Source organism: Cupressus sempervirens, chromosome 2 (assembly GCF_028749045.1).
Source record: "Cupressus sempervirens isolate cs-2001-9-10 chromosome 2, ASM2874904v1, whole genome shotgun sequence".
NCBI classification, from domain to species: Eukaryota; Viridiplantae; Streptophyta; class Pinopsida; order Cupressales; family Cupressaceae; genus Cupressus; species Cupressus sempervirens.
In genome coordinates, this window is record NC_143119.1 from 269,373,230 (window position 1) to 269,386,799 (window position 13,570).

General features: G+C 35.3%; 1 protein-coding gene across 5 annotated transcripts in view; it reads left to right on the forward strand.

Annotated features, from left to right (window-relative positions):
- Positions 1–13,570, forward strand: part of LOC149572092 (DEAD-box ATP-dependent RNA helicase 17-like) — a 152,827-nt gene that overhangs the window by 90,963 nt on the left and 48,294 nt on the right. For all 5 annotated transcript variants that reach the window (XM_089813394.1, XM_089813395.1, XM_089813398.1 and 2 more), the window contains one exon: positions 226–533. In XM_089813394.1, coding sequence (XP_089669520.1) covers positions 226–533 — 308 coding nt within the window. The remainder of the gene's footprint in view (positions 1–225; positions 534–13,570) is intronic.

Here is a 13,570-nt window from a genome sequence, read left to right on the forward strand (position 1 = left end):
GTTAATGGGGTGTCATGATAATATGGTTAAACTTGTGGGAATGCTTAATGTGCTTAAATTCCTATTATTAGCATGATACCATGCCAGTGCTAGGGAGTGGTAATGTCCTTAGATATCCTTAGCAATACCTTTTTTCAAGTTTACAAATGTTTAGCATGTTTATATTTGTACGCTTTATAGTTTGAAGAATAGTTACTTATCATGATCAAACTTCTACATGCACAGGTGGTAGTTTTCTTCTCCACATGTGATGCAGTCGATTTTCATTATGCCTTGATAAGTGACTTTCACTGGGTGTCAAAGTGTGGAGAGGGCTTGGATGAGAAAGAGGGAAGTTTCATAGGCTGCAAAACGTTCCGTCTACATGGCAATATGGCACAAGAAGATCGGAAAAAAAATTTTCATCACTATAATGTAGAAAAATCTGCTCTTCTCTTATGCACTGATGTGGCAGCAAGAGGCTTGGACTTTCCAAAAGTGAGATGCATTATACAATATGACTCTCCTGGTGATGCCAGTGAATATGTGCACAGGTATGTCCTGATCATTATTTAGTAAAGTTAATTTCAAAATTGTATGGTGATGTTTGCAACTTTATAGAGTGTATAACATTTTCTTATAGAAACTATATACCTTCTTTCAGGTTATAATGCTCGTTTGTTGTCTCAGTTATGTCTAAAAATTTAATTTAAACATTATCGGTCGAGATATATATATTTTAATCAAAATGGCGTAGCCATTATATATTTAATTAATAGTAACTAGTTCGATAACTCCACAGGGAAAGAACTAGAAAGAAAACCCTGCTTCCTCGTTGAAGTACAATAAGAAAAATCACTTGACTATCCAGATAAGAAGAAAGAAGAACTAAACAGGTTTCATTATGTCTAGATTTGATGCGAAGAGCAGATTTTTCTACATTATAGTGATGAAAAGTTTTTATCTGATGCACTGATGTAGAGATCTGCTCACAATCCTTATCACAACTGAAAATCGAGACCCAGATTACCCACAAAAGATGATGAAGAACCATGCGTGCTTTCAAGCCTCAAAGTGCCCATCAGCAGACAACAAAGTTATTCCTTTAGCAGCTAGGAGCAATAAGATGACAATCCGAAAAAATATTGTATTTGACTCTGAGCTTTGTTTATGTTCTTATTGTCTTCCACACTTCGTGGGCATGGTTCTGTTCCTTTGGTTCACTCTCTTTAATAGTTGACCAAGGATTCAAATGTAGGTCACTTCTAAGGTCCTTAAGGATTCAAATGTCAGTTACTACATGTTCACTTTTATATATTGATTCCTATTTCAAGAGAACTAAGCTCATACTTGGAATCAATGAGAAACCTTTTTGGTCTAGAGTTCTAGGAAGTTTACAGAAAACAATGTCTATCTTTTTGAAGAAATGAGAAACAGTCCTTTCTGGAGATGTTGATAAATCATTGATTTCTTGATAGTTTAGTCTCTAGCTCATGAGATTGTTATGCATGGTACAAATGCATGATCCAGTTTCTGTAGAAACTGGATCTAAATAGTGGCAAGATCAAAAGTTACTATTATGGGAGTCTTCTTTCCTCCATCTTAGAAAATGATTGTTCAAACACCTCTAATAGTAGCCCTTTGATTATGGTAAACTATTGCTTGCAGATGAAATTCTAGGACATCTCTTATTTCAGAGGCAAAAAGATCTTCAACAATATTGGTCAGCCTTTTCATTTCACTGACATAAAAATATTAATTTTGAAAGAAGAGACTGCTAAAATGGGCTCAATTGGATTTTCTTGGATATGTTGAGGCAGACTTGGGCTGAGGTCTCATCTGAATACTTTCTTCTAAAGATTCTGAATTGAGAGTTTACCTAAGTGGAGCTTTTACCAGAAGATAGACTGTGAATGGATTTCAAGCACAAAATGCGAATCAATCCAAATGTTAATACTTGTTAAGTTGCTATTTTCTTCTTCCATGAAAACTTAGAACAAAATTGACTATGATCAAACCTTTACATTGAACAAGGTGTTGGTTACCATAACTACAGATTGGAAATCCAAGAGCCTGCCACTTCTCCAATAGGATTCCACAATCAATTCTGACCAACGAATGGGAATCACCTTGATTCCCCTGCACTTTAGGCTCCACTACACCCAAGCGGGTAGATCTTCACCTCAAACGCTGGCTGCCTCGTTTGAGGCTTTTTTATAGCGAATTGAAGCTTTGGTGAGTTCTCAGGTTGATAAAATCCCTGAACTCGATCAATATAAAGTTGAATGCTGAGTGTCTGAAATAATGAATGTTTTGTATAATATTTGTTAATAATGGATTTGATGCTTGTAAGAAGGAAGATATAGATTTTGTGAGTTCAAATATAAAAAGATGAGTGCCTCTCCTCATTTGGGCAACAAAGTCAACTACAACGAAGATTATCACATACAACTTTGTAAAGTTCTATGCACTTGAACTATAAACTATTCAATAATCAAGATTCCACAGATCAAATATATACGCAATTTTAAATTAATCTAGATTGAACTTTAACTCTTTTGGTAGGGAGACAAACTGGAAATAGATACATAAACAATTCAATATTTCACTATATCTATGATGATAACATTTAAGATGTTAAATGACCATGTTCACTTATGTGACATTTAAATTGTTTATGGAATTTAAAAATGATTATATATGAATCAACTGCAGTTTAAATCTCCATGCCTTCAATAAAAATAAACAAAACAGGGCCTTTTATATATTATTAAAATAAAATATTTTGAATCCATATCTCAAAGTCATACTTTAAGCCCCATATTTCTCCTTACAAATAAATATTTCTCCTCGTTCTATCATGTTGGAAATCTTTCAAATATATCTTCTTCTTTTAAATAATTCGTTTTATATTTAAGGGGACATGACTTTTAAACTCAAAAATTCATTGCTTAAAAAATAAATTACACATTTTCTTAACTATAGTCGCATCAAATTACTTTAACAAAACCTTAGCATTCATGACTAGCGGCTTAAAGAAGGTTTGGACCAGATTTCACACATTATGCTACCTACTGTGTCTTCAACAATTACAAATATCACCAAATAGTGAATATTATGATGAGTTTTATTACTTTTGATGGTATTCTTTCATTTTTCTAAATCATCCAGGGCCTGTTTGGATCATGGATTAGATTAGGAATTAGAATATGGAATTCTTAAAATTTTCAAATCCACTGTTTTGGTCTGCCAAATGAGAATGGGAATTAGAAAAAAGTAGAAACCGGTATCCTTATTTGCCCCCCAAAACCAGGATTCTTGTATTCTTCTAAATAGTTGGAATTGTCCAAATACCTGTTTTAATTCCATTTTTCAAAAAATGAGTATTAAAAATTATTGAAACAAAAATATTTTTTCACATTTGCTTGTTTGACGGCTCATTTTGCAACATGGGATTTTTCAACATTGCCGCCTCTGCACATATCTTCTCTGCTCATTGTTGCCTCTGCAGGTATGGACTGAGAGTGAATATAGAACACGGAATAGTGTAAATAAATTTTTTTTGAGGGAAATGATTCATTTATTCCCATTGCAAAGTATTCCTTTTCAAGTGATTAAGTTGTTCTCACTCCAAATTTCTGTAAGCTTGTTGTGCTTTAGAAACGGATGTATTTTAAAAAAGTGTATTTAAAAAAAAATGACTGCACATTCGAATCCAAGATCTATCAACGCATGCGGCAAATAGCAGTAGATGGGAATATCACTTTTGTTACAAATAAAATGAAGAATATGATTCCATTTCTTGATTTTGTGATTATGTAAACATGTCCCAGTGCAATTTATGGAAAAACATCAGTATCTTGAGCGATTCAGTATTGTGTACAAACCAATTATGGAAAAGTTGTTTATTTTCTTTTTTTTGATCATAAATTTATTTCATTTTATAATGAATGTCTATGACAAAATAATATGTCATACAATTGTTTGCTGAATCAATTCATTATGGCTAGTAGAAGGCTGTGAAAATTAGAATTTTAGTTTGAATATTAATTCTTTTCTTTTCTTTTCTTTACATAAATTTATCATATAGTGAATGTCTATATATGTCATGACAAAACAATGTGTCATACAATTGTTTGCTGAATCAATTTGTAATGGCTAATAAAGATAGAACATTTAAATAAAATATATTAAAAACTCATTTCATTCAAGTTAAAAAAATAAAAAAAATAAATAATGCTTATTCTGGTTGGGATTCCAATTCTACGAATGTGCAACCAAACGGAAGAAATGTGTATTCTCATAATGAATTCTTGGTGAACCAAACGGTCCTAAACCAAATTCTCAAAACTATAATCTGGATTTCAAGTTCCAGAATCCCAAATTCAGCATTCTGGATGCCAATTCTTAAATTATATTCCAGCAACCAAATGGGCCCCCAAAGTCTGCCGACATTGTTCCTCATCACGGTGCAACATGGCAAGTTTGGCGAGAGATTCTTGACATGTTGTTTGTTTATTTCCAATTGTTTCTCCGTCCAACTAATGGCAATATCGTTTGGGGCCTTCAAAATTTTTAGCGTCCAATACTCTTGTATACCTGCGATTTAATATATGCCTTGGTGCGATGAATGTATGTACTGTGATATATGTCTGCAGTCTATTATATACCTGCAGTGGCACTATGTTTGATTCCTGATGGCACATACTCTGCTGCTGAGAACACATCTTTGCATCATTTGATGGATATGCATGTTTCCTTTCGATTCCATGCATATTTCACTTCAAAAAAAAAGCTATCATCTGGTACTGGACTGGGTATGTGAACCGTTCCATTCTCCTGTACTTGTTTCTATTCGTTCCTGTTCACTGATGGACCTGCTTTGTGTATTACTATTTCTGGTTAATCCGGTCTGCCCTGCTAGCATATGTTTTTCGGTGTCTTTTGGATAGGGATAAAGGAAATGCTCAAATAACCAATTACGTAGAACAGAAATAAAATACTCTGGAAATCCTTTCTGACGTCTCAAGGCATGTTGTTGAATCGTTCCTAGCTGTTGAAGAGCTGCCTGTTGGCACAGTTGTTGATCTGCAATGTGAGGATAGGATGGTTCACTTCTCCTGTTTCTTAAAAATTCCTTACCCAGATTTTGACAGTCAAACGAATTTGACCAGTGATTGCGTCTCTCGAAACAATGGAAGTGGCAGGAGATTGTTTTAGGTGCCAGAGTCGTGTATGTCTGCAACACCAAAACCAACTGCACCTTTAAATTCTGAAACTATAATCTGCAGCGGATGGTTGTATTCTCTGTACCTTCGTTCAACCACTTTCAACATCATTGCTGCCACTGTTCTTTACAATTCCTGTGTTTTACTTGATAACATTGCTCTAAGTCTTCACCATTTTGTATCATGGAGTTTATATGCATCAAAACTTTATGTACTGCAGACATATGTATTTGATATATCTTTATTGCTGCAACTTAACTATCACAAAATGCACATCGTGACTCATTGCTACTTAGTAAAATAGTAGCTTGGTACTGAAGAAGAACTTTCATTGTTGTATGTTTCGATCCCCAAATATTTCTGTTATGTCTCAGAACTGAAGGCACCAAAATTCTGAATTGAAATTGTTTTACTTTATTATTGGGGTCCATAATAATAACATGGCTGACTAGGCATCCAATGTCTGTTCTTAACATATTTCAGACATTTCTTGGTCATAGCTTTAGGTTGTGAGAATCTATAATCACTGTTTTATTACCCCATTCTGAGGACATGATTGCCGCTTAGTTATAATATCTTTATGGTATGTATATTTCTGAATTTTGTTTTACATCCTTCGAACCTTTTCGTCAACTCTGTTGGATTGCTTCTTACTCCCATGATGATCTATGTATATGCTTTGACTTGTTCATAGTTACAATGTGATATTTCTATCGTGACAAATCTGGAAGTCACAGTCCTTTACATCCCGATAAATATGAATGATGAAATGCTAAGGTAGATACATGTTGCCCAAGTGTTTGCCTCCAGTGATATCACTGACTATCATATCTCAATCCTTCTTCATTGCCTATATTATGTGAAACTCTTGTAACTTCTTTCATTCTTCTACTACCACTGATGCATATGGAACATCACCAAATCATGTTATTTGTATTAGCTGTTGTGGCATCCCACTCAATGACAATACTATCAAGTTTTCAACATTATTCCACAAATGGAGGCCTAAATTTTTAGGCTCCATCACAAGGCATGCATCTTTTTGTATATCAATATTGTTAGATTTTTCAATGAACATATAATACTAAATCTTCCTAGTTACAAAACAACGTTACAATGACATACAATATAAAAACAAGAATTTCTACATTCCAATATCTGAATTTAATTAGATCACAATAAAAGGAAATGAACTATAATATTGATGCAGGAGCATCCTGGGTTTGCCTTGTTATCCTGCTCATTTTTGTTCATTTTGCATGTGGATGCTGAGTTACTGTAGCTCCAGTGTATGCCAAGTGACTCTTCATTTGCCGAGTTACCCAGTGTATGCCGAGTGTCAGCATTTGGACGTGATTTCTGTGAGCCGACTTGCGGGATTTATTTTGTTCGCGACATTTATGTTAATATATTTTCTTAGGATGTGTCCAGACCGTTGTTGGGTCAGCCTTCCTCTTATGTAATGTTCTAGAATAATCTGTAAGCCATTTTTGCAAGTATATATAGAGTGTTTAGGCTTAGAGTTAGGTAAGTTTTTGGGAAGAAGATTAGAGAGCAAAATTGAAGGTGCGAATTTGCAGTTGGATTTTTGAATGTGAATGTATTTGTAATGGGCCGTAACTCAGAAGGCCTTACAGCTGGGTATGTATGAAGATATTTTGATGAATCAATAAAAGTATTTCACTCTTCCTCCTCCTTTGGTTGATGTTCTTTGTGTTTGCTTCCATTGTGTTAACTCTTGCAAGGTGGTTTGGATAGCTGGGTGAGCCTTTGGCCCTAGTTATTCATCCTTTTGCCTGCATCAGTTGGTATCAGAGCTTGAGGTTTGTCCTTGTGGAGATTGGATCGTGTAGAACCCTGATTTGGGATTTGGTTGTAGGGTGGCAGATTTGCGAATTTGACCTATAATTTGCAGAGGGTTGCGATCTTGCAGGAACTTGATTTGTAAAGATGGTTCATGGTAGAGGAAATAATGTTGATAATGCTATATTGGATTAGTTGAGTCAAATTGCAGCCAGATTAGATGCTGTGTAGATAGCTCAGAGGAGAGGAGCACATCTTGATGATGTAAGTGATTATGAAGTAGCAACATTAAACCATAATCCAAAACTTGAAGAAGATCAAGATGAGGAAAGATTGTTGCAAGTATTGTTTAGGGAAAATTCAAAGCCTGCTGTAGAAGTTGTTCCTTATGATGGAAAACTAGATACCAATGCTGTGTTGGATTGGATCTCTGATATGGAGAAGTTCTTTGAGTATGAAAACACTCCTGATAATAGAAAGGTGAAGATTGCAGTCACTAGGTTGAAAGGTCATGCATCACTATGGTGGGAGCACCTGCAAACTGATAAACAAAGGAGAGGAAAGGAGAAGATTAGAACTTGGCCAAAGATGGTGAACAAGGTAAAGAACAAATTCCTTCCTGCTGATTACCAAGTTAGCTTGTTGAGAAAGATGCAAAATTTGAAACAAAAGGACATGACTGTGAAAGAATATACCGAGGAATTCTATAGATTGGACATCAGATCTGGACATGTGGATGATGATGTTGAGAAAATTGCAAGGTACATTAATGGATTGAGATCTGGAATTCAGGATGAAATAAGTTTTGTGAAGTTGGAAAGTATAGAAGAAGCATATCAATATGCCTTGAACGCTGAGGAGATCTCGACAAAGAAGCATGAACAAAGACAAAGAGGTAGAGGTGGTAGATTCTAGAGAGGCAGAGGTAGATCTTATGGAGAAAGTGGTAGATCTGACAGTTCTATGCAGGATAAAGGAAAACCTGAATGAAAGAATGATGACAAAGGCAAGACCGAATGGAAAAGTGATAATTCTTATCGAGGAGGCACTAATTCTTACCAAGGAAGAGGTAATTCCTATTCTAGAGGTGGATTTCATGGTAATTGTTTTAGATGTGGTAAAAAGGGACATAGATCTTTTGAATGTAGATCCTCTAAAAGTAGGCAAGGTAACAGAAATGCTGTGATTCAAGAAGATGATGAGGGTTCACCAAGTGGACCTGAGGCTGGAGAAGATCTGATGGTGAGAAAAACCTTTTGTAATAAGGGAAGTGATGAGGAACTTGTTTTAAGGAGAAGTCTTTTCAAGACCAGATGTCAGATGGTTGGAAAATGCTGCAAGGTGATTATTGACAGCGGAAGTTCTACAAATTTGGCATCAAAAGAGTTGGTTACCAAGTTGCAGTTGTAGAGGTTGAAACATCCCAAACCTTATCATGTTTCATGGATCAAAGATGAGCATAAGATATTGGTAAGCGAACAATGCCTTGTGAAGTTCAAAATTGGACATTACTTTGATGAAGTTTTGTGTGATATTATGCCCATGGATTGTTGTCATATTTTGTTGGGTAGACCTTGGCAATATGATAGATATGCTATACATGGTGGAAGATTGAATCAATATACTCTTTGGGTAAATGGGAAGAAACAAACATTGCTGCCTTTGATTGAAAGTCCAGATGAGGTTAATTGTATTGTTGTAAAAATTTGCATGGTTAATGGGAAACAATTTGAAAAGGAAATGAAAAAGAATCAAGTCTGTTTTGCCATAGTTCCTAGAGGATCGAGTGTTGGTAGTAATGACCGAGTAGCAGAAGCTAGTAATGACCGAGTGACAGCAGATAGTGATAGTCGAGTGCCAGTAGAAATTATCGAATTGTTGAATGAGTATAAAGAAATTATTGCTGATGATATTCTTGATGGTTTACCTCCAGTAAGAAGTATAAGTCATTGTATGGATTTGATCCTTGGAGCTAGTTTGCCAAAAAAAGCACCATATAGATTGACACCTGTAGAGAATGAAGAACTTAACAAACAAGTGCATGAGTTGTTGCTGAAAGGTTTGATCAGAGAAAGCTTGAGTCCATGTGCTATACCTGCTGTATTAGCACCTAAAAAGAATGGAGAATGGAGAATGTGTACTAATTCCAGAGCTATTAACAAAATAACAGTGAAATATAAGTTTTCTATGCCAAGGATGGATGACATAACGGATTGTTTGAGCGGAGCAAAGTATTTTACCAAGATTGATTTGAAGAGTGGCTATCATCAGATCAGAATCAGAGAAGGTGATGAATGGAAGACTGCTTTCAAGACAAAAGGTGGTTTGTATGAATGGTTGGTTATGCCTTTTGGTTTGACTAATGCACCTAGTACTTTCATGAGGTAGATGAATGAAGTTCTGAAAAGATTCTTGGGTAAGTTTGTGATTGTTTATTTGGATGATATTCTAATATTTAGCAAGACTAAGGAAGAACATCTTGAGCATATTAGACAAGTATTGCAGAGGTTGAAAGAGGAAAAATTGTTGGTTAATCTGAAAAAGTGTTCTTTCATGCAAGAGGAGATTGTGTATTTGGGATTTGTGATTTCAGTTGATATATTGAAGATGCATCTTGAGAAGGTTAAAGCAATTTTGGAATGGCCTACATCTGAGAATGTGGGTGAAGTAAGATCATTTCATGGTTTGGCTAGTTTTTACAGAAAGTTTATAAAGAATTTCAGTGCTATTTGTAATGCTATGACTGAAACAATGAGGGGAGATAAAAAGGAATTCAAGTGGACACATGGAGTTGATAAGAGTTTTAAAACTTTGAAATAAAATGTTACTGAATTACCTGTATTGGCTTTACCTGATTTGAACAAAGTATTTCAAGTTGAATGTGATGCAAGTGGTAATGCAATAGGAGCTGTATTAAGTCAAGAAGGTAAACCCGTTGCTTTCTTTAGTGAAAAGTTGAATGATGCTAAAAGGAAATATTTTGTGTATGATCAAGAGTTTTATGCTATTGTTCAAGCCTTGAAGAAGTGGAGACATTATTTGATTCCTAAAGAGTTTGTGTTGTATACTGATCATAAAGTTTTACAATACTTGGGAAGTCAACATAAATTGAACCAAAGACATATGAAGTGGGTTGAGTACTTGCAGAGTTTTACATTTGTGATCAAGCATAAGAGTGAACTTACTAACAGAGTTGCTGATGCATTGAGTAGAAGACATTCTTGTTGACTGGAATGAAGGTTGAAGTTCTTGGTTTTGATGAAATGAAAGAATTGTATGATGCTGATCCTGATTTTTCTGAGGCATGGAGAGAGTGCAGAGCACCAAATCTGACAAATCACATAAGTAAGTATGATGAATATTTCATTCAAAAAGGTATATTGTTCAAAGGTATTCAGTTGTGTATTCCTAGAAGTCCTATGAGGTTGAATTTGATTAAGGAAAAGCATAGTAGTGCATTAGTTGGACATTTTGGAATTGATAAGACATTGAGTTTTCTGAAAGAGAAGTATTATTGGCCACAAATGTATAAGGATGTTCAGAAATTTGTAAAGAGTTGAGTTTGTCAAGTTGCAAAGGGAGTGAGTCAAAATACTGATTTGTATACACCTATTATTGTTCCTGAGAAACCTTGGACTGACATCAGTATGGATTTTGTTCTTGGATTGCCTAAGACAGTGAAGGGGTATGATTCTATATTTGTTGTAGTGGATAGATTTTCTAAGATGGCTCATTTCATACCATGTAAGAAGACATCAGATGTTGAGTATGTTGCTGAACTTTCCTTTAAAGAGATTGTGAGATTGCATGGATTACTAAGAAGTATTATTTCAGACAGAGGCAGTAAGTTTGTTGGTTATTTTTGGAAGATTTTGTGGAAGAAGATGGGTACTAAGTTGAAGTTTAGTTCTACATTCCATCCATAGATAGATGGACAGACAGAGGTTGTGAATAGAAGCTTGGGAAATTTGCTGAGATGTTTAGTTGGGAATAAGCCAAGTAATTGAGGATGGTATTGGCACAAACTGAATTTGCATATAATAATTCTGTGAATAGGAGTACAGGGAAGACACCTTTTGATATTGTTACCGGAATGCATCCTAGAGGTATATCAGATTTGAGAGATGTTGGTGGTGAAGAAAAGAAAAGTGCTGCAAGAGAAGAATTTGCTGATTTTAGGGAGTCTTTGCATAAGGAAGTGAAGTTGAGGTTGGAACAAAGTAATCAGAAGTATAAGGAGAATGCTGATCAGTCTAGAAGACACCATGATTTTCAAGTTGGTGTTGAGGTGATGGTTCATCTAAAGAAAGGAAGATTCCTAGTTGAAACATACAGTAAGCTGAAGATGAAGAAATTTGGACCTTGTAAGATCTTAAAAAATTTTGACAGTGGTAATGCTTATGAAGTTGAGTTACCTGATGACATGGATATATTTCCTATATTCAATATTGCTGATTTGTATAAGTATCATGAGTGAGATGATGAAGTTGTTGTATTAGAAGATTATCCTAAGAAGCAAATTGAAGAAGTTGAACAGATATTGAATCAGAGAGTTGGCAGGAGCACATGAGGAAAAGATTACTATGAATATTTTGTAAAGTGGAAGAACAGGCCTATTGAAGATACGTCATGGATTTCTCAATTTGAGTTGGATTCCGCTCAGATTGTGACATCTCAATGATTCAGGAGAATCATTTCTTTCAACTCTGTTTGTCTGATGCAGGAGCATCTTGGGTTGCCTTGTTATCCTGCTCATTTTTGTTCATTCTGCACGTGGATGCCGAGTTACTGTAGCTCTAGTGTACGTCAAGTGACTCTTCATTCGCCGAGTTACCCAGTGTATGCCAAGTGACTCTTCATTCTCCGAGTTACCTAGTGTATGTCAAGTGACTCTTCATTCGCCAAGTTACCCAGTGTATGCTGAGTGTCAGCATTTGGACGTGATTTCTACGAGCCGACTTGTAGGATTTATTTTGTTCGCGAACATTTATGTTAAGATATTTTCTTGGGATGCATCCAGACCGTTGTTGGGTTCACCTTCCTCCTATGTAATGTTCTAGAATAATCTGTAAGCCATTTTGACAAGTATATATAGAGTGTTTAGGCTTAGAGTTAGGTAAGTTTTTGGGAAGAAGATTAGAGAGCAGAATTGAAGGTGTGAATTTGTAGTTGGATCTTTGAATATGAATGTATTTGTAATGGGCCGTAACTTAGAAGGCCTTACAGCTGGGCATGTATGAAGATATTTTGACGAATCAATAAAAGTATTTCACTCTTCTTCCTCCTTTGATTGTTGTTCTTTGTGTTTGCTTCTGTTGTGTTAACTCTTGCAGGGTGGTTTGGATAGTTGGGTGAGCCTTTGGCCCTAGTTATTCATCCTTTTGCCTGCGTCAAATATGTAGCATTTTTGTTTCCAAATTTGAAGAGGATAACGATAAAGTATGGCTAACACAGGAATGCTAAAAAACAAGGATTGAGGTATACCCATTATCCCTAATCTAACTAGGTAATGAAGAAATGTTATCTAAAAAAATTAATATAAGGTGCAATTATATTATTACAATTAGGATTGGATTTGAGGGGAAGCTATAACCAAATGTGGGCTTGCACTTAGAGTCACTTGCCTCTATTAGAATTTGTATTTCCTTCCAAGTTTGTATCTCAATTTTATTGTATAGTTTAATTTTAATTGGGGAATGTTCTCCACGTCCACTTTTAGATATTCTTGTCTATTTCAAGAAAACTAGGTTCATACTTGGAACTGATGAGAAACCTTCTTTGTCTGGAGTTCTAGGAAGTTTATAGCAAACAATGTCTAGTTGTTTGAAGAAATGAGAAATTGTCCTTTCTGGAGATGTTGACGAATCATTGTTTTCTTGAAAGTTTAGTCTCTAGCTCATGAGGTTGGTACGCATGGTACAGATGCACAATCCAATTTCTACAAAAATTGGATATAAATAGTGGCCAGATCAAAAGTTACTATTATGGGAGTCTTCTTTCCTCCATCTTTGAAAATGATTGCTCAAACACCTTTAATAGTGGCCCTTTGATTATGGTAGACAATTGCTTGGCCATGAAATTCTAGGACATCCCTTATTTGTGTTAATGAAAATTGGATTTGAGGTAGAACTTTACCTTATAAGTAATTGCCAGACAATGATGGATCATATTGCTTTAACTTTGATATCGATCACAGCAGATGTATAGATTAAATGGTTTGTATGAATTCTTGATGCCTTGTCTTTTGGTCTTTCAATGAGAATTATCGATGCTTCCTCAATATTTACAGGTGAACATATTGTTGTTTAGTGTGGAGCCTGATCAGTCCCCAAGTGGGAGATTGTTAGATTGTGGTGACTGATTAGGAAAGTACTGTACATACTTCATAAATAGTGAAATTTTTTTTTGGGAAGTAGCCGACATATGGCCGACATGTTATAACCCTAAAGCGGTTTAATACTTGTATAAAAAGGGCTTAGGGTTGGGTATTTTACATATGTGGTGATACGAAATTGGTTCTTGCAGCGGTATTGAGCTGTAAGGGATTACGGATTGTAATC